Below are 23,186 nucleotides of genomic sequence, written 5' to 3'. Positions count from 1 at the left end.
TAAGAGGAAAGGCTCCAATCTGGAGGTGTCAACAGGCAGTAGATGCTGTTGAGCCACCTTGGCTGGAAAGGAAAAAGGCTTTGCAGAGAAATTCTTCTCCAAAGGGACTGAGGACAGAACCCCAAAAGGACAAACTCAAAATGAATTAGCAAAAAGAGAGCAGGGAGTGTAACCATGGCCCCACTCATTTTCATCTCATGGACACCAGCATTCTCTGAAGGTGATTTCATGCCAGGATACACCTTCGGGCATTTCTAGGAATAGTCTCAGTAGCTGACCCACAAAACTCTGAAGCGAAAGTAAAAAAGCATTAGTTTTAATTATACTAGATTCTCATCAATTTTTTTCCAAACTTCTCCTAAGGAAAGAGTCTCTCTTCATATCATGTCCCAGGGTAAAGAAGGGCATTACAAAGGATCAACATAGGAGAATGAGACCTAAGATTCTTTATTGGGATTTTACATAAGGCCAAATTTGATAAAAAAAAATATTTTCTTCAATCTGCAGTCTGACCCAATTAGTTGGCTGTGAAATCAATTTAGTGAATAGTGGGCTGCAGGTTTCATTTTAAAAGAAGAAAAGAAAGCACTCAATTCGATCACTTATAATAGGGGAGGTATTAGTTCTTATACACTGGGTTTCTATGTAATATTTATTCTTATTGTATCTTGTACTATAAAAATTGTGCAAATCTCTGATCGAAATAGAGAAAGCATGTGTCTAGCCCACCCAGCTATCTTTTTCCCCTCCTGTTTTCTCCAGGCTGTACACAGAGTTCTGTTGAGAGAAGAATGCTACTTCCACCCATGGCGGATATTCAGCTTTTCTGTGAAGTAGCCACATACATGGGACACTTCTACACTGCTGACTGAGATCCTACTAGATCCATAGTCCTTCTAATTCCTTGATGAATCTTAATGGAGCTTTTTTAAAATACTAATACCCAAACCCCACCCCAGAACATTTAAATCAGAATTTCAAGGTTGGTCAAGGCATTCACGTCAGTTCAAAGCTCACTCAGTGTTTATTTTATAATAGCGTGATTTACAACTACCCACTAGACCTCCCCTAGTTCACACCATTCTTTTTTCTTCTCTTCATCTTTTCCACTATGAGCTTCTTTCCACTGGCCCTAAAGATTTTGGTCTTCCTTCTGACAATCTCAAATCAATCACTTTCCTTCTCAACTAGACTTGTATTCTTGTGTCTCTCCCTGGTTCTTCATAAAGCTGGCCCAAAGTTATTTCACTACTACTCAATGTTCTATATTTTCTGGCCTCAGATTCAACTTAGTTCATTTTTCTAGGTTCTTCACTGAACATCTAGAAGTGGTCATGGGAGTGACAAGGCGAGAGGTCTGAATGCCCAAGCACCTCATGCTCTGTGCATTTTGGAAACATACCCTCTGCATCTGCTTTTGGCCAGTGTCCCTTTAGGGTCCCATCCACTGTCCTCCACCTAATGCCAGCTCCAATGAGGCCCTGAGGTGGGGCCACTGAGTCCCTGGAAGCCCATGCAGATGAGCACAGGCCTGCACATCTCGGGCTGAGGAGAAACCTGACTCCACGTCAATGTGGCGTTCCCACCTGTGACTCCAGTTCTAATTTAGTTTTTGTAATGTGGGCTCTTTGTCTTCAGTTTTAACACTTCTTGTTCACATGGAGAAGTCCAGTGTTAAGGCTTGTCCTAGGTCAGGTTCCCTAAAAGAAGCAGGAGGAGGATCCATATGCAAGCGATACATTAAGAAAATGCTCCCAGGGCCAGCCCCGTGGCTTAGTGGTTAAGTGCAAGCGCTACGCTGCTGGCGGCCCGGGTTCGGATCCCGGGCGCGCGCCAACACACTGCTTCTCCGGCCATGCTGAGGCCACGTCCCACATGCAGCAACTGGAAGGATGTGCAGCTGTGACATACAACTATCTGCTGGGGCTTTGGGGGAAAAATAAATTAAAAAAAAAAAAAAGAAAATGCTCCCAGAAGAAAGAGGCAGTGGAATAGGGAAGCTGAGAAGGGAAAACAAAAAAGCCAAGAAAGTGTGTTTTTTCAGAAGTGTCATGTGCTCAGCAGCTTCAATGATGCTCTTGTGATGAGGAGGACCTTGGGACCAGGTTTCCCTGTGGCTAAGAGGGAAGGTGAGAGGGAATAATCAGGACAGCAGCAGCAGGCACACAGCAGAGTTCAGAGTGTAAACAGGATATGGAGATGGAAAGGTCTGGCAGGGTGGCAGCCCCCATGGAAAGCAGAGGGAAGACCAGACAGAGGTCGCATCAGCTGTTGGACTGAACAAATGAGCAAGAGAAAAAATAGTGGGAGATTGAGCTACAATCTGAGATAGAGAGCAAGAAGGAATAAGTGCATCTAAGAGCCACCGATGTGATTACCTCAGTACCCAAAGCTGTAGGCCAGGGAAAGTGCATGTTAGTCTCCACTTGCTGAACAGCAGTTTTCTTTTGACAACCTTCTGTTTCAGGCGCTGAAGCATTAATGTGGCCAATGACTTACCAGCTGTGCTTGCTGGCAGCCCAGCCCTCAAGAGCATCACTGTCCAGCTTGGGATGGATCTTCATTCCGGTGGAGGCATCCAAACCTAGCTCTGAAAATAAAACCACAGCCAACAGGATCCACTGTTATTCATGATCTTACTGTCATTCCTCCACTAAAGAGGGACATCGAGTAAGCAAAGTGGCCAGAACAAGAAAGGCCACTGAAAGTCCATGGATGAGGTGAAGCCAATCGAGACACTTTCACATTTTCTCTTTTGTTGATCTTTCTTACACTACCCAGTAATGATAAGATTGCCAGGAGGCATGGGAGAGGCCTGGTGTCTCCCCCACAACCCGGCCATGTGATGACCAACAATGGACCAGAGCTTCAGATTCCCCTTTTCTCTCTTACCTTGGAAGAGCGGCTGCTGGTTTCCAGAATCATTGTTGGCTGCCAAGTTCCATGTGGCGGAGGAGAGGCCGAGCCTGGCTTTGTCATCACCACAATCAAACTGGTCCAGCTGCAGTGGCAGATAACTGGTTACCCAGGTGCTTGGCTGCAGCTGTGCTTGTGAAGCTTCCACCTCTGACCTTTGGAAACTCATGTTTCCCCTCAACGGCCCTGGTAACAGGCCTCCTGGGTAGAAGCTGAAAGGAGAAGAGGGCTCAGTTAGACCAATCCGTGGTTGTCATTACTAAGCCTGTAAGTGAACATAAGTGAGGCCATCTTGTTACACCAAATGGCCCCAGCCCCTCCTCTGTGTGACTACTTGCTGTTCTGCACGTACTCTAAAAAATCCACGTGCTCTCCTGATTTATGGTCTCCTCTTACGTATGTACTCCCCAATAGCTTGATAAATTAAAAACTTTGTTCTATGAGTTTCTCTCCAGGAACAGGCTGACCACAGGCAGAAAACACACCTACAAGGTATTCATCACAGCTGACAAAAGAATGGAACAATGTGGTGCCTGGAGCCCCTCCTGCCTGGAGACCAACATCCCTGGACGCCCTCCTTACTGCCCATTTTCCCTATATAACTGCCTCAAGATTCTGTAATCTTTGAAGATGGGTGTTTGAGACATTAGTCACCTGTCTTCCGATTTGCTGGCTAATCTAATTAAACTTGGTTTCTTGATTTCTAACTTGTTATGATTAATTGGCTCAGATTGCAGCGAGCAGAGCAAGCCCATGCTTGGTATCAAGCCCTCTCAGACCACCAATTTCTTATGTCCCCGCCTGTCAGTGAAACTACCCAGGGACGCAGACAACAAAGGCAGATATCATGTCTAGGAAGGAGATGTCACCTTTATGTGTGTGCCTGGGGATGCTGAGATGGCAGATGCCAGGCTGCAGTGTCCCTGAAGTGAAAAATCACCCACTGAGTCCAGAAGACTTTGGACCAGCAGGCGAAGTCATGACTATTAATCTGTTCTGATTAACTTACTCCTGTAGCCTAGAGAGAAGGTTCTAAAGTGATGTTGATGTGTACCCACCAGAATAAAGGAACAGGGAAAAGAGTATGGCCTCAAGGCTTCAGGTCCGGTAGAAAGAGTGTTGGGAACTGTAGAACATTGATCAAGTTATGAGAATTTTGCCAAGTTCTGCAGCCTTTTGACCATCATTTTCTGTGACTTTTGACTACCCTTTACCCACCCACACATCTAGATATTCTATTGCCACACGGGGGTAGTTGCAGGTGTAGGAAATGCAGTAGAGATATGAGTCCCTTATGGGAAACTTAGGGGCCAGAAGTGCTATAGAATCAGACTCTGTGGTTCTTCAGTGAGGCAAGAGAGTGGACAATCCTTATGTCACACACCCCTCAGTGGGATCTGGGCACTTCTCCCTATTGAAACGTGTATATTCTACTGTGAAATGAATACATAGTCTCAGAAAGTGGGCTAACCAAAGACTTCAGATAGGCTGAGGCCCACCCAGGTCAAGCTCAGGGGGGTACCTGGCCCACAGGGCCTGCTCCACACAGGTGGGCTACCCTCTCTCCTGCCCTCTACACATCTCCATTCTCATCAAGGTTTGTTTAACCGTTTCTTAAAAGTGTCTTTGTGTATCTGTTACCATTTTGTCTTCCAGATCCCATACTCTACCTGACTCTCATCATTGATTCATCCAGCCTCCTTCTAACTGCTTTCTCTGATTCTATCCTCTCCTCACCATCCAATGTGTCACTCATCTTATTACTCCCAATCCAGTTTCATCCCATGCCTGCTCTGCTGTGAGAACTTCCTCTCCCTTGTCTGCTACACACACTCTCAACTCCTCACCTTCCTTTGCACTCCCTCCTCCTTTCCTCTGGTCCCTCTTTCTTCTCCAACATCACTTCCCACACCTCCCTTCTACAAATCCTCTGGAGTCATCCTGCCCATCACCCCCAACCCCAGTCCTGCACCACGTGCCTCTTCTAGCTTCAGGACTATTTCCACAAGCCTTTCTCTCAGGCTGGTATACCCTCCATATTTCCTCAAGGTGCAGCTTATTAACCATCATAATTTAGGACATTTAATAAGATTTTGTGATAATACAATTGAGCTAAGAGTAAACCCTCTTACATTAATGAATCTGGTTGATGAAAGAATTGTCAAAACCAGGTATCCCCATTCTCAAATGTTATTTTGAATCAAAGTCTAAATTAGTTTTAATTATCACAGCTTAATCGCATCATATTGTTTTATCTCTCTTTTCCAAACTACTGGGCTTTATTAAACCTGTGCTTTGAATATTCCTTGCATTTGCAGGAGAAAAGGGAAAAAACACTGTATCAAACTTCTGAAGGGCTGTCCCGTATTATTTGTTTCAAAAGTGGGAAAAGCCCTCAATAAAAGATCAAGTTATGATTTAGGTTGTGTTAGTACCGTTTCTACAGGGTTTCTCCCTGTACAGAGAGGATGGGGTGGAGCAGACCACCTGTGGCCCCACTGCTGCTATACACACTGTTTACGTGTTGTCATTAGTGAACCCCCACACAGGACAGATGCGTGTAGAATTAAGACATTCCCTTCATTTATCTCAGCCCATCCGCGTGGGGGAATTTGTCCTCTCCTGGCACGTTTTGAATAATGGCCCGCCAAGGCCGTGCCATGTCACACACATCACACTCCTGAGAGGTGTGTCTGAATGTTTCTCCTCCTCCTCATGGGAACCCAGACCTGGCTGTCAGCGTAACTGAGATGGAGCTATGTGGCTTTACAAGGATGCCAGGACAAACCTGAGTCAGAGCAGGAAACCCCTGAGGACAGGGGGTGGTGAGAGACAGAGATCTCTCAGCCCTGACTGATTTTCCATGGAGAGAGAGTCTCATGGAGCTGCAGCTCCCCCTAGAGGGGCTGGAGGAGCCTCTGGCTCTGCTCGCAGGACAAAGTGCACTGAGAGAGTAGGAGTTGGCAGATCTACATGAGTGGCCACAGGAGTTCTTTGGACCAGTCTTCCAACTTTTCTGTTTAAGTTTAAAATTGTTTGACATAATTTGGTACAAACCAAAAGAAGAGGGTGAACACCATCCCTGCTTAGTCCCTGACAGTCTGACTGCTGAGAGAAGGGGACAGGGCCTAAGGAGGGGAGTCAGGACAATGAGGGGCCCATGTCCCACTGTGCACTGGCTGGGTGTATTGAGCTAGTAAAGTGACCTTTCCAAGCCTCAGTGCCCTCGGCTCTAACATGAGATCCCACACCTACTTGAGAGTGTCCCTGTGAGGACCCAGTGGATTAGAGCGTCCATGGAGCTTGCTTGCTAAGGGGCATGGCAAACAACAGATGCAAAAGAACTGTGTGTTACATTTTTGTTTTGTGAATTGCTGTGATCCTTGGAAAGCCTTTTATCCTTTGCACCTTGGGGAGGAATGGGAAGCAGGCAAGAGGATGGTCCCAGTGTGAAAAGGCACTTTCTGACCCAAAAATGTTGAGGGAAAAATTGTTCATGGCCAGTTTCACTACAAAATAGTCAGAGAGAGTAAGGAGCATCACAGAGTTTCTTGCTCTTTCTACAAGATGATTCGAAGAGTAAAGTCTCCTAACAATCCAACTGCTTCTCCCATATGAGAAGACCAAAAATAGCCTCCATGAGAGGAAATGGAAACTGTGTTTTCATCTAGAAACTCTATGAAATTCTTGCCCTCAACGAGATCGTGCTCACCAGGAAGGACTTTTCTGGAGATTACGGAGAGGGGAACCACTCTGCTTTGCTTATAAATTAGGACAATACCCCCATCAGGTACACAGGTTGCTGACAGTTTACATGAGATGATACCACTGAGACTAGACACATGATTGAAACTACAAGCCGGGGGCCGGCCCGATGGCTCAGCGGTTAAGTGCGCGCACTGCGCTACTGGCGGCCCGGGTTCGGATCCCGGGCGCGCACCGACGCACCACTTCTCCGGCCATGCTGAGGCCGTGTCCCACATAGAGCAACTAGAAGGATGTGCAACTATGACATACAGCTATCTACTGGGGCTTTGAGGAAAAAAAAGGAGGAGGATTGGCAGTAGATGTTAGCTCAGAGCCCGTCTTCCTCAGCAAAAAGAGGAGGATTAGCACGGATGTTAGCTCAGGGCTGATCTTCCTCAAAAAAAAAAAAATTAAAAAAAAAAGAAACTACAAGCCACACACGGAAGAAATGAATGGTGTTGCACAAAGAATGAAAACCATAGCCATTTGTGGAGGACGAAAAATCAGAACGAGAGCGTTGCCTTCATTAAAACCACAGACACAGGCAGGATTTGGTATTCAGGATCTGGTATCTAAATGCTTCAGAGGGAGGTAGGCACCCCAGGGGAAAAACTTTGAGCTCTGAAACAAAATAAAAGATGTTGCAAATATGGAGCAGACTGCAAACTTGTGTGGAAAGCTATAGAGATTTTATGAAACTACTCAGGAAATACAAGAAGCAACATCATGTCATGAGTATGAGAAGTCTTATCTTGACAAAAAGAGGTCTGTTACACAAATTCTCCTCGTGACAAAATGATGGCAGAGATTTTTCCATTATCCTTCTATTTGCCCTCTCGAACATGACTTGATGGGGACAGCCTGCACCTGTGAGAGATGCCAGGCAACAGGAGGTAACACTGTGACAAGAAGAAAGTTCTCTGACCACAGGATGCCTTCTTAAAATTAAATCCAAGAACACGATTCAAACCAGAACCAGTCTACAGAACCTGATTGCAGAAATGCATCTCTCAGTCAATACAAGTTGGTGGATTCAAAGACCGTAGAGGCTACTGGGGACCCACTATGTGCCCTATGCCCTTTACAATGGGAGTACTCACCCTCTATATCCAGGGCTGAGAAGACTTCCTATCCATCAAATGCCAATGAAGAACTTCTGTAAGGCCTATACAAGGCTGACAGGTCATAGGCAATTGAGCAGGTGAAATACCATTCATCCAGGGAGTCTGGTGGGACTTCATTTTCCTTTATGACCAGCAGATCCCTGCTGAGGCTGGTGGGGTAGGGATGACTGAAGATTAAACAAGAGGGATGGGAAACACAGAATCCTAGAGCTGGTTTGGATGGGAAGCATACAGGTGTGGTCACAGAAAACAAAAGAGAAGTCCCCATCAAGGGAGATAAAGCAAACCTCCTCTGTCTGGGAACAGAGTGTGGTTGCAAAGGGAATAGGAAAGAGAGAGAGATCAAGAGGTAGAGAGGGTGAGGAAAGAGAGAAGACAGAGAGAGAGTAATCAGGGGTTGCTCAGAGTACTGATTAGAAGACAAGCTCCTATGAATGAGACAGAACTACTCCAGTATAGAACAGTCCACGACACACAGTGCAGTCAGAAAAACCATAAAGGTGGCATAAACACTTTGGCATAAATTTTGTTGAAATGTACATGCAGCTGCCAAGTGAATATTGGCTCTGGTAGCATTGTAGACTCAGAGAAATCTTGTGTCTTCAAGGCCTATTTCTCTAACAATGCAATATGTTATGCACTTTTTTATCTGTTGCTTTCTTTGCCGAGAAATACCTACCATCCTGGTAATGCCATAGAAGCAGAGGCAGATATGCATCTTCTGCTGGTTGTCATCAAAAGGAGATAGCGGGAGAGTGCAAGCAATCCTATGACTTATTAGTACACCTACATCAACTGACTGCAGGTGACTGAACTGGAGAGAGATCAATCAATTGGCCTATAGAAGGACCACAGTGAAAACAGACAACATTGCGGTTGTCTGAATGGGCGAAATGGGTATATTCAGCACTCGCTAATTATGCTGGATCTGAGATCACCAGATGTCCCCTTAAAATCAAGTCCCGTGATTCTTCAGAGTTACCTGGAAGAGATGCAGTCTTCATCTTCTTCGTCCCCAAGATCAGTATGTTTTTCTACAAAGAAATTCAGAAAGGGTCATGGGGCCGGCCCAGTGGCACAAGCGGTTAAGTGCGCGCGCTCTGCTTTGGCGGCCAAGGGTTCGCAGGTTCGGATCCTGGGCGCACACCGATGAACCGCTTGTCAAGCCATGCTGTGGCGGCGTCCCATATAAAATAAAAGCAGATGGGCACGGATGTGAGCGCAGGGCCAATCTTTCTCAAGAAAAAAGGGGAGGATTGGCATCGGATGTTAGTTCAGGGCTAGTCCTCCTCACAAAAAAAAAAAAAATTCAGAAAGGGTCAGTCGCATTAAGCAGAACCCACTTAAAACAATAGCATCCAGTGTCCAGTCCTAGCACAGGGACATCAGTACCCTCAGTGTGACAACAGGATATCATAAGAGCAATATTCCAGGAGACCTCAGATGGGGTCTTGTGAAACCGCCTGATTTGCTTTCCTGAGCCATTAGGAATACCTCCCCGATCGGGTAGACCCTCATCACAACATCATCCCTCAGGTCTGTGTCAACAGTTCTAGATATCTTTTCCTCACATATTCTAGGGAACAAGCTTAACTGCATTCTCACAGAATTATTGCACTATTCAGCTTTCTCTCACCAGAGACACTAGTCGTTGAGGGTTTAGTGGAATTCCTACACTGAGAGTAGAGTGACGGAGGGGATCTACAAGCCTTGGAATCCAAATGAATCTTTCACGCTAGGCAGAAACACTGGCCACTCCTGGGGTGGGATAATGCCAAGGCATAGGCTGGCATCAGGGAAACATGCAAGCACGGGAATGGTGGAGGTGTTTAGGATTGATTTTCAGAGGACTGCTTCGGAAGGAATTCCAACATAAAGGAGGTAGAGAATGTGACTAAGAACAGTGAACCCTGGGTTACGTCTTTGACAGGGATGTAGAAAAGGCCCAAAGTGGGAAAGAGAAAGGTGGACAGGGCAAGTGCCCAGCGTTAATGCAGTTCCAGTGACCAGCAGCAATGGGATCACTATTTGTTTCAGAGATGTAAGCAATTGAACTCTGAAATCCCATCCCGACAGCCTATTTCCAGAAACATTTCTGTTAGTATTTCTCTTAGCCTGAGTCCTCTACAAATGAAAGCCTGAGGCAAAGATTAAAGTGCTAACACTTGATTTAGGAGGTGCAAATTCAGGGAGGTGAGGATTAGGAAAAAACGGAAGAGAAGCAAGAAAGATTAGAAACTACGTGATTTGTGATCACCCTGCCTATCTCTTTACAATGATTCTCTAAGAGACAGGGAAGAGGCAGAGACCTGAAAACAAATCTGTCCCAGGTCCCGTGGTGCATTCTCCAGTATGAGAGAGAGGATGGCCGAGGATAGCTGTTGCAATATGAGGAACAGGGACAAGGGTGGGCAGAGAGAGGAAGGGGAACAGAGGAAAGGATGAAGAGGTAAAGAAACTGAAGAGCAAAAGAGGAAGGGAGAAGAGGGGCAAAGAAGGCAAAGGGGAGGTGCTGAGGGGAGAGGCGTCAGTGAGGAAGGAGGGCCATTAGACGTGATTGAAGAAGAGAGCGGGATTCAAATGTCCCGTTGAAGCCATGTGCAGCAGAAACAAGCCATTCCCCCTAAGCTCTGCCTAAATGGAAGACTCATGAGCAAAATAAATGACTGTTGTAGTTTTTAAGTCACTAAGTTTTGGAGTGGTTTGTTCTGCCAATAGATAACTGATACAACCTCTATGATGTAGAGTTGCAGCTTGGTGCTCTTGCTGATGACACGAATATTTTTAGTGGGCTTGTGGAAGTGGTTTGTGCTTTATAAGAATCCTTGTTGGCAGCAGTATGGAGAAGGGATTGGAGTGGGCCAACACTGGACACAGACGAGGACTAGGAATGGTCAGGAGGCCATTTCAGCAATGGAGGCCACAGGAGGGCCTTGTTATATGGCTCACCAACATCAGTCCCACGTCCAGATGATTAGTTTCAGGTACTCAGGGTAGTTCCACCCTCCTGGCCAGAGATTCGTTCAGGAATGAGTTGTCACCTATCTCTGGCCACTGAGATAGGAAGAAAAGTGTGCTGGGGGCTTCTGGGCAAAGCTTCCTCTCTTCTAAAAAGGAGCCACAGGAAAGATGATCCCCATTCTACCTCTTGACATTCTTTTATCTTGTAGATTGCTATGTGTTGAACTGTGTTCCCTCAAAATTCATAATCAGAGCCCTGACCCCCAGTACTTCAGAAGGTGGCTATATCTGAGGATAGGGTCTTTACAGAGCTGATGAACTTAAAATGAGGCCGTTAGAGTGGGCCCTAATCCAATCTGACTGGTGTCCTTATAAGAAGAGGGAATTGGGACACACAAAGAGACATTAGGGATGCATGCACAGAGAAAACACCGTGTGAGGATACAGCAAGAAAGTGACCATCTGCAATGCAAGGAGAGAGGCCTCAGAAGAAACCAGACCTGCCAACATCTTGATCTTGGACTTGTAGCCTCCAGAACTTTGAGAAAACACATTTCTGTTGTTGAAGCCCCCGAGTCTGTGGTATTTTGTTATGGTAGCCCTAGCACACTAATACATAAGTGGTGCATGGAACACCAACAGACATCTTACTCTCAGCCAGAGGATGAAGCTGGGGTCGAGAGACTGAAGGAGCGGGATGCTGAAGACATTGAAATGCTCCTGAGTCAGTCAAGCATGGAGCTGCCCTGCCTCTAGATTTCCAATTTCATGAGGGGATGCATTTACTTTTTCTTTAAGCCACTTTGAGATGGGGCTTCTATGAGTCACAGCTGAAAACATCCTACCTGATCAAGACCTGAACTAATTAAGTGTCAGGGGCAGTGGGACTTGGGGGAGGTCATGTGGGAAACAGATTTAAGGGGAAGTAGGAGGTAGAATCAATGGGACTCAGTCACCGGTTATGATTGGATGACCGTGGTTAGAGGGGTGATGTGCCTAAGGTTAGATCTACCATTTTCCTAGACTTTTAGATGCTGTCAATGGTCAGTTGTTCCATGATTTATATACCACTAAGGATGAGATGCATAATGATATTAAAGATGTCAAAATATGAAAAAAACGTGTCTTAGAATCAATAAAAGAAAGTACTAAAGAAACATAATTTCCTTTGGGAGCTTTTCTTCTTGGGTGCTGTTTTATTTTCCTTTATCAATATATCTAAATATTTTGTATAAATCAGTATTTTCAACCCACAAAGATAAAAAAATATTAGTTTAACAAAAAAGAGACTCACAATGTATTTTAAGAATTGCAATTTTCTCAGTGCTGTAATGAAGTCATGTGTGAGCAATGTGGCATCACCATGGAGGACTGATCAATTCTACAACAGCTGCAGGAGGACCCGAGAACCGAGGAGTGACACAGGGACAGAAATGGTAGAAGAGGCTTGAAGCATCAGAGACGGTGTGGAATGACTTCTTCTCAAATGCAGTCTCTGGACGGGTGCTTATCTGTCACAAATTTTCAGTAGTTTGTGGCAAAATGAGAAAATTAAGGACAAAGAAGTGTCTCTGTATGAAACTAAATTTATTTAAGCTGAAGCTTTATATTTATTCTGAGATGATCAAGTTCAACTTTTGTTGCTAGAATATCCTTTTTCTATGAAATGATAATGATGGTAGATGTTTAATTTTTAAAATTTTTATTTTTGCTTTGCAAAAAAGACACACACACAAAAAAAGAAAACCAACATGAACTTTTATTAGTTTTATCCTCATCTATTTTGTTTTTGGAAAATACACAGGTCCATGAAATCCCCAAATCTGGAAACAATGCTAGCAGATGACTGTAACCGCAGGTCCTCCAGGACCAGTTCAACTGACCCCATCTCTTATCAACAGAGTGATTAAGATTTGTCTTTCAGAAAAACTGCAAAGTCACATAGCTGGGGCATACACAAAGAAGAACTCATGACCTGAAATGACCTTGGAACCAAAGATCCTCCTCCCAACAGAACCCAAGGACCAGGACAGGACTGGAACTTGAAAGTCAGACTCTTATCAGAAGCAAGGGGTCCCTCAATCAGCAAGATCCAGTGTTAAAATTCCTTCCCCACCTCATCAAAAATGTTTAGAACCCTATCATAAATGTTTAGAACCTTGTCATAAATGTTTAAAACCTTACTAGAAATGCTTGAAGCCCACCATTCAAAGCCTGACCCACCAGCATTTCTGCATGCCAGCCTGTTCTCCCTAACCTCTTAAATTTTGCCCCAAATGCTGAATCAGGGAGACAGATCTGAGGGCACATGCCCCCGTCTCCATGCAGATTGATCTCACAGAATAAAAGCTGATTTCTCTCCCGAAGGCTAATGCCATAATTAATTGACTTTTTGATGCGCATCGGGCAGAGAACCCCAATTTTGTCTGGTAACATGACCTTTCAGATTTGTCTTTTAGAACCTGTCAGCTCCATGAATTATCCCTGTAGAAAGAGCCTGGCCCTAGATACCCAGAGGCCTCACCTCCACTGGGCATCGTGCCATGAAAGCCTGGGCTGGGCCCCACTGGTCTTTCTCCATAAAGGGCTCAGCACCCTCAGCCCACGCCAGGAGCCTCTGCAGAGAAAGCTCCCAGTCTCCACCCAGCGAGCAGTTCTCAGCTCCTGGCCCCAGTGTGGAGGGAAAGAGGGACTCTCTGTCCTGGAGGAAAGTGCTGCTGAGACTCAGACCAGGTCTGTGGGTATTGGGAGCCCTGACTCCAGCTCAGAGATGTGTGGGGTTTAGGGCAAGGAGTCCTTGGCCTTGGAGTTTTTGTAGGACTGGACAGGTGTGAGGGTTGGGACAGGAATGGAGAGAAAAATGATGGTGGAGACCTTAACCTCATCTTATTTTTCCTTAGGTAACAATGACCCAACTTGGCTTCTTGCTGTTTCTTATTGTGTTCACCAACCTAGAAGCTCTTTGAACTCCATCCTTTTGGGTTTATGGAGGCTTCATTACATGGGCATGATTGATTAAATCTTTGGCCATTGGTAATTTTTGCGTGTGTCTGTGTGAGGAGATCAGCCCTGTGCTAACATCTGCCAATCCTCCTCTTTTTTTTTTTGCTGAGGAAGACTGGCCCTGGGCTAACATCTGTGCCCATCTTCCTTTACTTTATATGGGACGCCGCCACAGCATGGCTTGCCAAGCAGTGCGTTGGTGCACGCCTGGGATCCGAACTGGGGAACCCCGGGCCGCCACAGCGGAGCGTCGCATTCTAACCGCTTGCGCCACCAGGCCGGCCCAGCCATTGGTAATTGATTCAACCTCCAGCCCCTTTCTTCTCCCGGGGGAGAGGGGCAGGAGGGACTAAAAGTTCCAATCCTCTAATCATATGGTTGGTTCCTCTGGTGACCAGCCCCCACCCTTAGGTGACCTAGGGGCATTCCAAAAGTCTCCTAATTAACATAACAAAAGACATCACTTAGGAAGTTCAGTGGTTTTAGGCAGGAAATGGGGACAATGAACAAACATATATTTCTTATTATAAATCACAATATTGGGCCGGCCCTGTGGCTTGGCGGTTAAGTGTGCGCGCACCGCTTTTGGCGGCAGGGGTTCGGATCCCGGGCGTGCACCGACGCACCACTTCTCCAGCCATGCTGGGGCCGCGTCCCACATACAGCAACTGGAAGGATGTGCAGCTATGACATACAACAATCTACTGGGGCTTTGGGGGGAAAAAAATAAATAAATAAAATCTTTAAAAAAAAAAATCACAATATCAAAATCTTAAACCCCAAACTCCTTTTCAGTGTCTACTACCAGAGAAGCCAACATGAAACACCAGCCCCTGTTTTAAAATATAGGTTTTATCATAATTTAGGTATGGCAAGGCCGGTAGACATAAATGTGGGCAAGAGCCTTTATCGTGGTTTCCACAGGAAGGAACAGGTGAGGCAGGGTAAGCAGGCTTAGGATTGGCTAGTTTGAATTATTTTAGCAGGCCCAGGGGCATAGGTCTGTCCCTACTTGTCCAGTACCTGGTCCTGGGTGATTAGGGCAGGTGGATAGTGGCCCAGACGGTGACAGCCCAATAGACAGGTGGTTGGGGGTACGGGCTCTGGATTGGTTGGTTTGCATGTGAAAGGCACACTCACAACCAAGTTGTTTGCGGCCGCCTGGTGGCGCAAGCAGTTAAGTGCGTGTGCTCCACTGCAGCGGGCCCGGGCGTGCACTGACGCACTGCTTGTTAAGCCATGCTGTGGCGGCGTCCCATATAAAGTAAAGGAAGATGGGCACGGATGTTAGCACAGGGCCAGTCTTCCTCAGCAAAAAATAGGAGGATTGGCATTAGATGTAAGCTCAGGGCTGGTCCCCCTCAAAAAAAAACAAACAAAGAAAAAAAGACAACCAAGTTGTTTGCTATCTCTAGGAATTAGTTAACCCTGAAAGGGGCAGTTTCTCCAGTGTCAGCAAGGCCCCAAGAAGTCAAAGCATCAGAAAATAAAAGGAATGATTAATACAGCAGGAATACCATGAAAATATTATCCTTTTCTGTGTGTGCCAGGATGCAAAGATTTGGAAATATTTACCTAGCAGGATTCAAAAAAGGGATTTGAATTAAATAAGAGTGCATGAATGAACTGACAAATGAAATCAAAGTACTTGCTTTGCCTCTTAGTAACTGCAAATCACCAGCCTCTCCAAGCTTTGATTTTCCAGCTGCAAAGAGAGAACAATGCCTATAGGATTATGAAGATTAATAAGAAATGATCTAAGTGAACGTTCAGCTATAAAACATTATACAAATTTAATTATTACCAGCTTTGGCATTGACCGTTATAATACCATCTCCCTAACTGATCACTCTTTCTTCAACCTCATGTCCCTGCCATATACCCTGCTCTCATTAGCAAATTGTTCTTCAAACACCTGGTTTTTTTCAAGTTATTCTCCATATTAAAAACCTTTGGCAGCTCCCGTTTGCCTACTCAGTTAAGTCTGAACTCAAGCCACAAGGACCTTCAATCACCTAGCTGCAACTCCCTCTGTTCTCCATGGACCCTATGACAGACAGGGTGGGGGGGAGACGGGGTGGGGTTCCAAGGCCAATCTGTCAGGTACACCAGCCACTAGGGGTGTAAGGTTCCAGGATCAAGCTATATTAGGCAAAGGTTTACTCAGAAGTCAGAAGCAACAGCACAAAGGGGCAAGTTCAACAGATGAGGCAGGGAGCCAGAAATCAGAACTGCAGAAGCAGGAGCAGTATCAAATTTAGAGGCAAGGGAAATTCGCAAGCCATGTGTTTTAATTAGGATGGGCTCGGTTATGTTGCCCTAACAAACAATTTCCAAACTCCAGTGGCTTAACACAACAGAGGTTTATCTCTTGCTAATGCAAAGTCAGCTGCAGGTCTGGATGACTCTGCAAGGTAATTATCTTCCATGGGTAATTTCACCATAAGGCCTTCTTGGCTGCAGAAGAGATGATACGTCTGGAGGATCGTGCAGGCTTTTCTTTACTTCTACCTGAGAGTGAAACATGTCACTTTTGCTCACAGCCCATTGTCCACAACTAGTCAAATGGCCCTGCCTAAGTGCAAAAGGACTGGTAAATGTGGGTGTGGTAGATAGAACCCAAAGATGTGCCCACAATCCCTCCCCTCTTGATACACGTATATCATTCCTCCCATCAAGAGATGCAGCCTATTTCCCCTCTCCCTAAATCTGGGCTGGCATTGTGACCTCCTTTGACCAATAGAATGTAGCAGAAATGATGTGAGTGTAGCCTAGCCCTTAAGAAGTGGCACCTTCTGTTTTTGCTTTCTTGAAACCCAGCCTCCATCTATAAGGAGGTCCAAGCTATCCTGCTGGAGAGAGAAGGGCCATGTGCTGAGGCTCTGGAGGGTGAGATACCACATGGAGAGAGAGGCACATGGAGGAGAACTAAGGAGCCCCTGCAGAGTTCCCAGTTGAACACAGACACATAAGTAACCCAGGCTGACAATATTCATTGCTCAGTCAACACAAAGAATCCAGAGAAATAACCCAAATGTCTCTCAACTGATGAATGGATAAATAAAATTTTGCAAATCCATAAAATGGAATATTACTTGGCAATAAAAAGGAATTAAGTACTGACAACATGCTACAAAATGGACAAACCATTTATATGAAATGTCCAGAATAGACAAATCTATAGAGACAGAAAGTAGATTAGTGGTTGCCTGGGGCTGAGGGGGTTGCGGGGAAATGGGGTGTGACTGCAATTGAAATGGGGCTTTGGGGCCAGCCCCATGGCTTAGCGGTAAAGTGCGTGCGCTCCGCTACTGGCGGCCCAAGTTCGGATCTGGGCGCCCACCAATGCACCACTTGTCTGGCCATGTTGAGGTGGCATCCCACATACAGCAGCTAGAAGAATGTGCAACTATGACGTACAACTATCTACTGGGGCTTTGGGGAGAAAAGCGGGGGAAAAAAAGGAGGAGGATTGGCAATAGATGTTAGCTCAGGGCTGGTCTTCCTCAGCAAAAAGAGGAGGATTGGCATGAATGTTAGCTCAGGGCTGATCTTTCTCACAAAAAAGAGAAAAAGAAAGAAAGGGAGTTTCTTTGGGGGTGATGAAAATGTTCTAAAATGGATTGTGGTGATGGTTACACAACTCTGTGAATATACTAAAGACCATCCAATTGTACACTTTAAATCAGTGCATTGTATGGTATATGAACTATATCCCAATAAAGCTGTTTAAAAACGTCCAGGGGGCCAGCCCCATGTCCCAGTGGTTAAGTTCAGCATGCTCTGGTTCAGCAGCCCAGCTTCAGTGGTATAGGTCCCAGGTGCAGACCTCCATCACTCGTCAGCGGCCATGCTGTGGCAGCGACCTACATACAAAATAGAGGAAGATTGGCACAGATGTTAGCTCCGGGCAAATCTTCCTCAAGCAAAAAGAGGAAGATTGGCACAGATGTTAGCACAGGGTGAATCTTCCTCAGTAACAAAAATAAAAAATGAATTGGGTAATTGATATACCCTCAGAACTCTTAACAAAAATTATCCAAAACTTGGAAATAAGGCAAAAAGATGACTGCATGTCCTTTCAATGTCACATAGAAACATGGTCTAAGATGCTCACCCAAGAATTATCTAATTCTCTAGTTCTGGGCTGTCCAATACTGTAACCATGAATCACAGGTGTCTACTGAGCACCTGAAATGTGGCTAGCACACATGAATGTTTAATTTTAATTAATTTAAATTTAAAATTGATACTCTTTAGTTACTGGGACAGTTTTAAGTATGTCTTTAAGTATGTTTGGAGCACCTTTTTCAACTGTAAATTTTATGAAATCTAAATGCAGATCAACAATTTCGGATTTGTTTTTTTTTTTTTTTTTGGTGAGGAAAATTGGGCTCTGAGGTAACATCTATTGCCAATCCTCCTCTTTTTGCTTGAGGAAGACCATCACTGAGCTAACATCTGTGCCAGTTTTCCTCTATTTTCTGTATGTGGGACGCCGCCACAGCATGGCCTGATGAGCGGTGCGTAGGTCCGCACCTGGGATCCAAACCTGCGAACGCTGGGCCACCAAAGCAGAGCACACAAACTTAACCACCATGCCACCAGGCCAGCCCCCAGATCAACAATTTCTGATGAAAATTTAGCATGCGAATTGAGCTGAGCTGTGACTATTTAATACACACTGAATTTTGAAGACTTAGCAAGAAAAAAAATTTTTTTTTATATCGACTACATGTTGAAATTATCATATTTTGGCTACACACACACACATATTAAAGTTAATTTCACCTGTTTTTTTTAATTTTTTTAATAGAATTAATAGAAAATTTTAAATTACATATGTGTTTTGCATTATGCTTCTATTGTACAGTGCTGTTCTAAGGTACATAACTTGTTTGATTTGCTCTTTACTATTAATTAGGGCCTGAAGGGGCAGAAAAATTTTCCTTTCTTCCCTTCTAGGTTCTTTAGCTGGTCCAATAATTAAATTGATGTAAGACAGGAGAAAAACAAATTTTATATATACAGGAGCCCCATAAACATATGAGACCCAAAGGGCAACCAGGTAATTGAGGCTTATACAGCAAGCTGAGCTAAGGAAAGGGGTAGGAGTCTGCAGATACCAAGGGGAGGGTGGCCATTCGCAGGAAGGGGAGGAGATGTTTGGAAAACAAAGGTTGCCATGTTGTGCAGATAATTTTCTTAGGTAAAGAGGTATCTCTGGTAATAGCTCTCTTCCTAGTATAGGCCCCCAATGTAAATTTACGCATTTGAGGGGGGTAGAGAGCTTTTCCTGAATCTGCTGGAGTTTGATTGCATTTAACTCAAAATAATCCTCATGCCGAAGTGGCATATTTTGGGGTGACAAATTCTTCTCCTCTTCAGTCCTAAACTCTGAGGTTATATGTTAACTTGTAAATTTTTGCCCAGTAGAAACACAGAGGATTGAAGACCACCCCAAAGTTTTATTGCCCAGTTTGTCTCCAACTTAGTTGACTTATTCCAGCATGCCCTTCCTGACTCTATAAATCTATTCTGAAAATGCTCTTTGAATCAGCTTTACTATCCACGAATTCCCTCATTAATGAGTTAAATAAACCATTGACACATGCTCACTTTACAGGTGTATGAGTCATGTTTTTAACTTGTTTTAAATTATATTTTGACAGAGCCCACTGGCACAGCCCTACATAATCAGATCACTTCTTTAATATAAAAATTATGATATAATATATGGAGTGGGCTCTCCACACCCAGGGGTTCTGCATCCTCAGAGTCAACCAACCACGGATGAAAGGCCTATATTGGTTGTGTCTGTCCTGAACACATACAGACTTTTTTTTCTTGTCATTATTCCCTGAATGATACAGTATAACAACTATTTACATAGCATTTACATTGTATTAGGTATTATGAGTAATCTAGAGATGATTTAAAGTATACGCGAGGGTGTGCATAGGTTATATGCAAATACTACACAATTTTATATAAGGGACTTGAGCATCTTCAGATTTTGGTATCCGATGGGATCCTGGAACCAATCCCCCACGGATACTGAGGGACGACTATAGTACTTCAAATAAAATTTCTAAAAGAAAAAACAATTCATAACTTTTCTACCCTAAGAAAATTTTTTTATTCATTCTTATTTTCTATCAATTTTTGCCTATTTGACTTTTTTCACATAGATGTAATTATAAAATGGATGCTATTTTGCATTCTCAATAGGTATATGTGAAAAATCATAAACATTTTTCATGTTTCTACATGTGCGTCATAATTATCATTTTTAATAGCTGCCTGATATTTCATTGGCCTTTGTGCTCTAACTTAACAATTTGCTTATTGTTGAGAATTTGATTTCTTTCCAATTTTTCACTCATACAAATCATGCTACAATGAACTTCTTTCACATATGTTTGTATACGACCTTTTGTTTCTGTTTAATTATTTCCTTAGGGTGGCTTCCCATGAGAGGAATTACTGAATTTCAGGGTGTAAACAATTTTATGGCCATTGAAATAAGCCGCTGTAATGCTTCCAGAAAAGGTTGTAACCATTTATACTACCACCAAAAGTCCATTAATGTACCTGTTTCCCAAAAGATCCTTGCCTTGGTGAAACAGTGTATTTTTGTTTGTTTTTTTGTTTTTGCTATAAATTAATAGATGTAAAATGGGTCCTCAATCTAATGCTGCTTTTAATTTCCTGTTTTCTTTCTGTTTTGGCCAAAAGAAAAACAGGCACTCTGGGGGACCTAACACAAGAATGATCCCTAGGGTGGAACTGTCACATAGCCTTCAATTTAGTGAGACCAACCTAGCAGAGAAGTGAGCTACAGGAGATTTCGGCAGGAAACAAAGCCTTATAGTTGTAGAGAAATGTATGAGCCCCAGCAGAGTCTGACTCTCAAAGAGAATTGAGGCGAGATAAAAAGGGGCACCAGAGCCTGTGGGTAAAGTCAGATTGAGTTATGAGTAAAACTGTCAAGGATGAATGGAAACATGGAATAATGCCTAGATTATTTTTCCGATAGAAGTTAAGAGTGTGCTCAGTAGGCATCATCCTTAAATACAACTGTATTCATTTGCTAGAGCTGCCATAACAAAATACCACTGACTGGGGCGCTTAAACAACAGAAACTTATTTTCTCACAGTTCTGGAGGCTAGAAGTCCAAGATCACAAGGTGTTGGCAGGGTTGATTACTACTGAGGCCTGGCTCCTTGGCTTGCAAATGGCCACCATCTCTCTACATCCTCACAGGGTCATCCCTGGGTCTGTATTTGTGTCCTTATCTCCTCTTCTTATAAGGACACCAGTCACATTGGATTAGAGTCCACCTTAATGAGTTCATTTAACCTGAATTACCTCTTTAAAGGCCCTATCTCCAAATACAGTCATATTCTAAGAGTCTAGGGGGTTAGAATATCAATTTATGAACTGGATGGGGGGGAAGGCAGTTTGGCCCATAACAGTAGCCTTAGCGATAACATTTGTTACAATTTTGTAGACATACAAGCTTAAAAATTGGTAAGGTTAAGGCCCCTGGAGGGATCACACTTAGAAAATTACAATCCAAACAGACACAAAATAATTAGAAAAAAAATCCCTCGTTACATTGTCCCCCAAAAGACATAGAAAGAGAATAAATCCTTAATCTCAGGAACACTTTCCATAATCCCCTTTCTCTTCTCCCTTACTTTCTCCCATCCCTCTCTCCCAGCCCACAGAAAACTACCTGCGCACCCAAGTTCCCAGGACTGCTTCCCCGCCCCGATGCTTTGTAATGTAGATTTAGTAAACTTCCCAGTAAGGAGCTTATCCTGCCTCTCGCTGCCTTTCCAGTTCAGCCCTGTCTATAATTCTGCATCACAGAAGTTCAGAACCGGTCTGGCCGGGATCTACACTCCCCAGACGGAGGCGGGATTGAGGGCGAGGTCAGGTGTCAGAAACAGGGGCGTATATCTGGCTGCGAAGACCGGCTTCTCCCGCCGGGCTAGGTGACTGGGGGTGTCAATAACAGTTAACGCGTTTGCGCTCACCTCCCCCTCCACCTCCGTGAGCTTTTGGGCCCTGCAAAGAGATCCTGAATATCCCAGTGCGCTCCTGGCCGCTTCCCCGCCGACCCTTTCTACCCGGAGCGCGCGATTCCTGCCAATGACTTGCAGGCTCTCTTAGCACAGAGCTGGGAACTTGCACCTTCTTAGAATCCACGCAGCCTGTGAATTAATCCCCTCCAAGATTACTGTCTTCGGTTCTGGGAGGAAGAGAGAACGAGCAGCCACTAGATGGCCCCCTTTGCCTCATCCACAGCAGTGCAGGTCTCGGCTCGCCCCCGAAGTCTCGGGATTCATCCTTCCCTACTGGGGCTCGGGGCGACGGCCTTCGTGGCCACAGCGATTCCTCCGTGGCCCCCTCGGCCCCAGTGGAAGCAAATTAACGGATGTGGTCTCCAGCCCGAGCCTTCGGCTAGCCCCATGAGAAGTGGCCCCAACGGAACCTGGAGAACTCCCTTGCATCCACCCGCAGGGACCTCATGTACAGATGCTTGTCTTTTGGGGGATGGAGTCAGGCCTGCATCTCTCCCAGGTCCCCAAAGAAACACACACACACACACCCCGGGGGAGGAGGGTGGTGTCAAGCTGATGTAGAAAAGACTTTGTGTTGTCTGCTTCTTCCACGTTGTCGGATTCTAGCCTTTCCTTCTTTGAGATATTTAAAGTTGGAGGCAATTGACAGACATGTAAATTCTGTGACTTATGTAAATTTTATGACTTCCTTTCTCTCCCAAAAGAATCAGTTTTGCCCCTATTTGCAGTTCATTTCAAAATTCTTTTACACTCCATATAAGTTTGTAACCAGTTATAATATCTACCTGATTCTCCCCTTTGGGTAAAATAAAACCTTTAACCTGAGATCATTTTTATATCTGGATGAAATTCCTGGTTTTACCTGTTTCCAAAAATTAGCTTTTAACAATGGTTAGAGGCAGATTCACTGTAATAGTAAAGAAACTTAAGCTTCAGGGCCTCTTCCAAGCCCCAATACATAATGTTGAATTGTTTTTCTTAAGGAGACCCCCAAACTGTATGCACTTCAGGCTCACCAAACCTATATCCCCTGCTGGTGACCGCCAGCTCCCTCAGCCGCAGGTAGGTAGCTGATTTTTTTTAAAGGTAAAATCATGACTCCCATAGAAATATAAAATGAACACATGTTAACAATTAATTAGCTCATTAATTAATCCTTTGGGGAGCATAAATGTAATTTCTGGAATTATCCTTTCTACAGAGAGGAAATCAATTGTATCTCTATCAGATAAAATTCATTTGCATTTCTATGAACAGGGATCATTTGCATCAGCCATCAGGCTTCTGAGTCAACTTCTTTCTCTACAGAGTCAAAAAATAGTCAACGACAGTGAAGGATGC

General features: G+C 44.5%; 1 protein-coding gene across 1 annotated transcript; it reads right to left on the bottom strand.

The window, feature by feature from the left end:
• Positions 1-2,495: 2,495 nt before the first annotated feature.
• Positions 2,496-13,285, bottom strand: LOC147917872 (NBPF family member NBPF6-like). Its single transcript, XM_087417313.1, has 5 exons — positions 13,273-13,285; positions 8,770-8,821; positions 7,844-7,954; positions 2,893-3,155; positions 2,496-2,590 (listed from the first exon to the last, which is right to left on the bottom strand). The coding sequence occupies exons 1-5, from the start codon at positions 13,283-13,285 to the stop codon at positions 2,496-2,498; spliced, it is 534 nt and encodes a 177-aa protein (XP_087273439.1).
• Positions 13,286-23,186: the final 9,901 nt, after the last annotated feature.

The sequence above is a fragment of the Ceratotherium simum genome, chromosome 2 (assembly GCF_057802395.1).
Source record: "Ceratotherium simum simum isolate JZ-2026a chromosome 2, ASM5780239v1, whole genome shotgun sequence".
In the NCBI taxonomy this organism is placed as follows: domain Eukaryota; kingdom Metazoa; phylum Chordata; class Mammalia; order Perissodactyla; family Rhinocerotidae; genus Ceratotherium; species Ceratotherium simum.
This window is presented reverse-complemented; position numbering and strand designations above follow the sequence as displayed.

Excerpts from the sequence above, each read along its gene's own strand:
- LOC147917872 (XM_087417313.1), bottom strand. Across the intron at positions 7,955-8,769 it reads GAAGACTGCATCTCTTCCAG|TCATCCCTACCCCACCAGCC; the intron begins GTAACTCTGAAG and ends TTTAATCTTCAG. Across the intron at positions 3,156-7,843 it reads TGCTCAATTGCCTATGACCT|TCTAACTGAGCCCTCTTCTC; the intron begins GTCAGCCTTGTA and ends ACCACGGATTGG.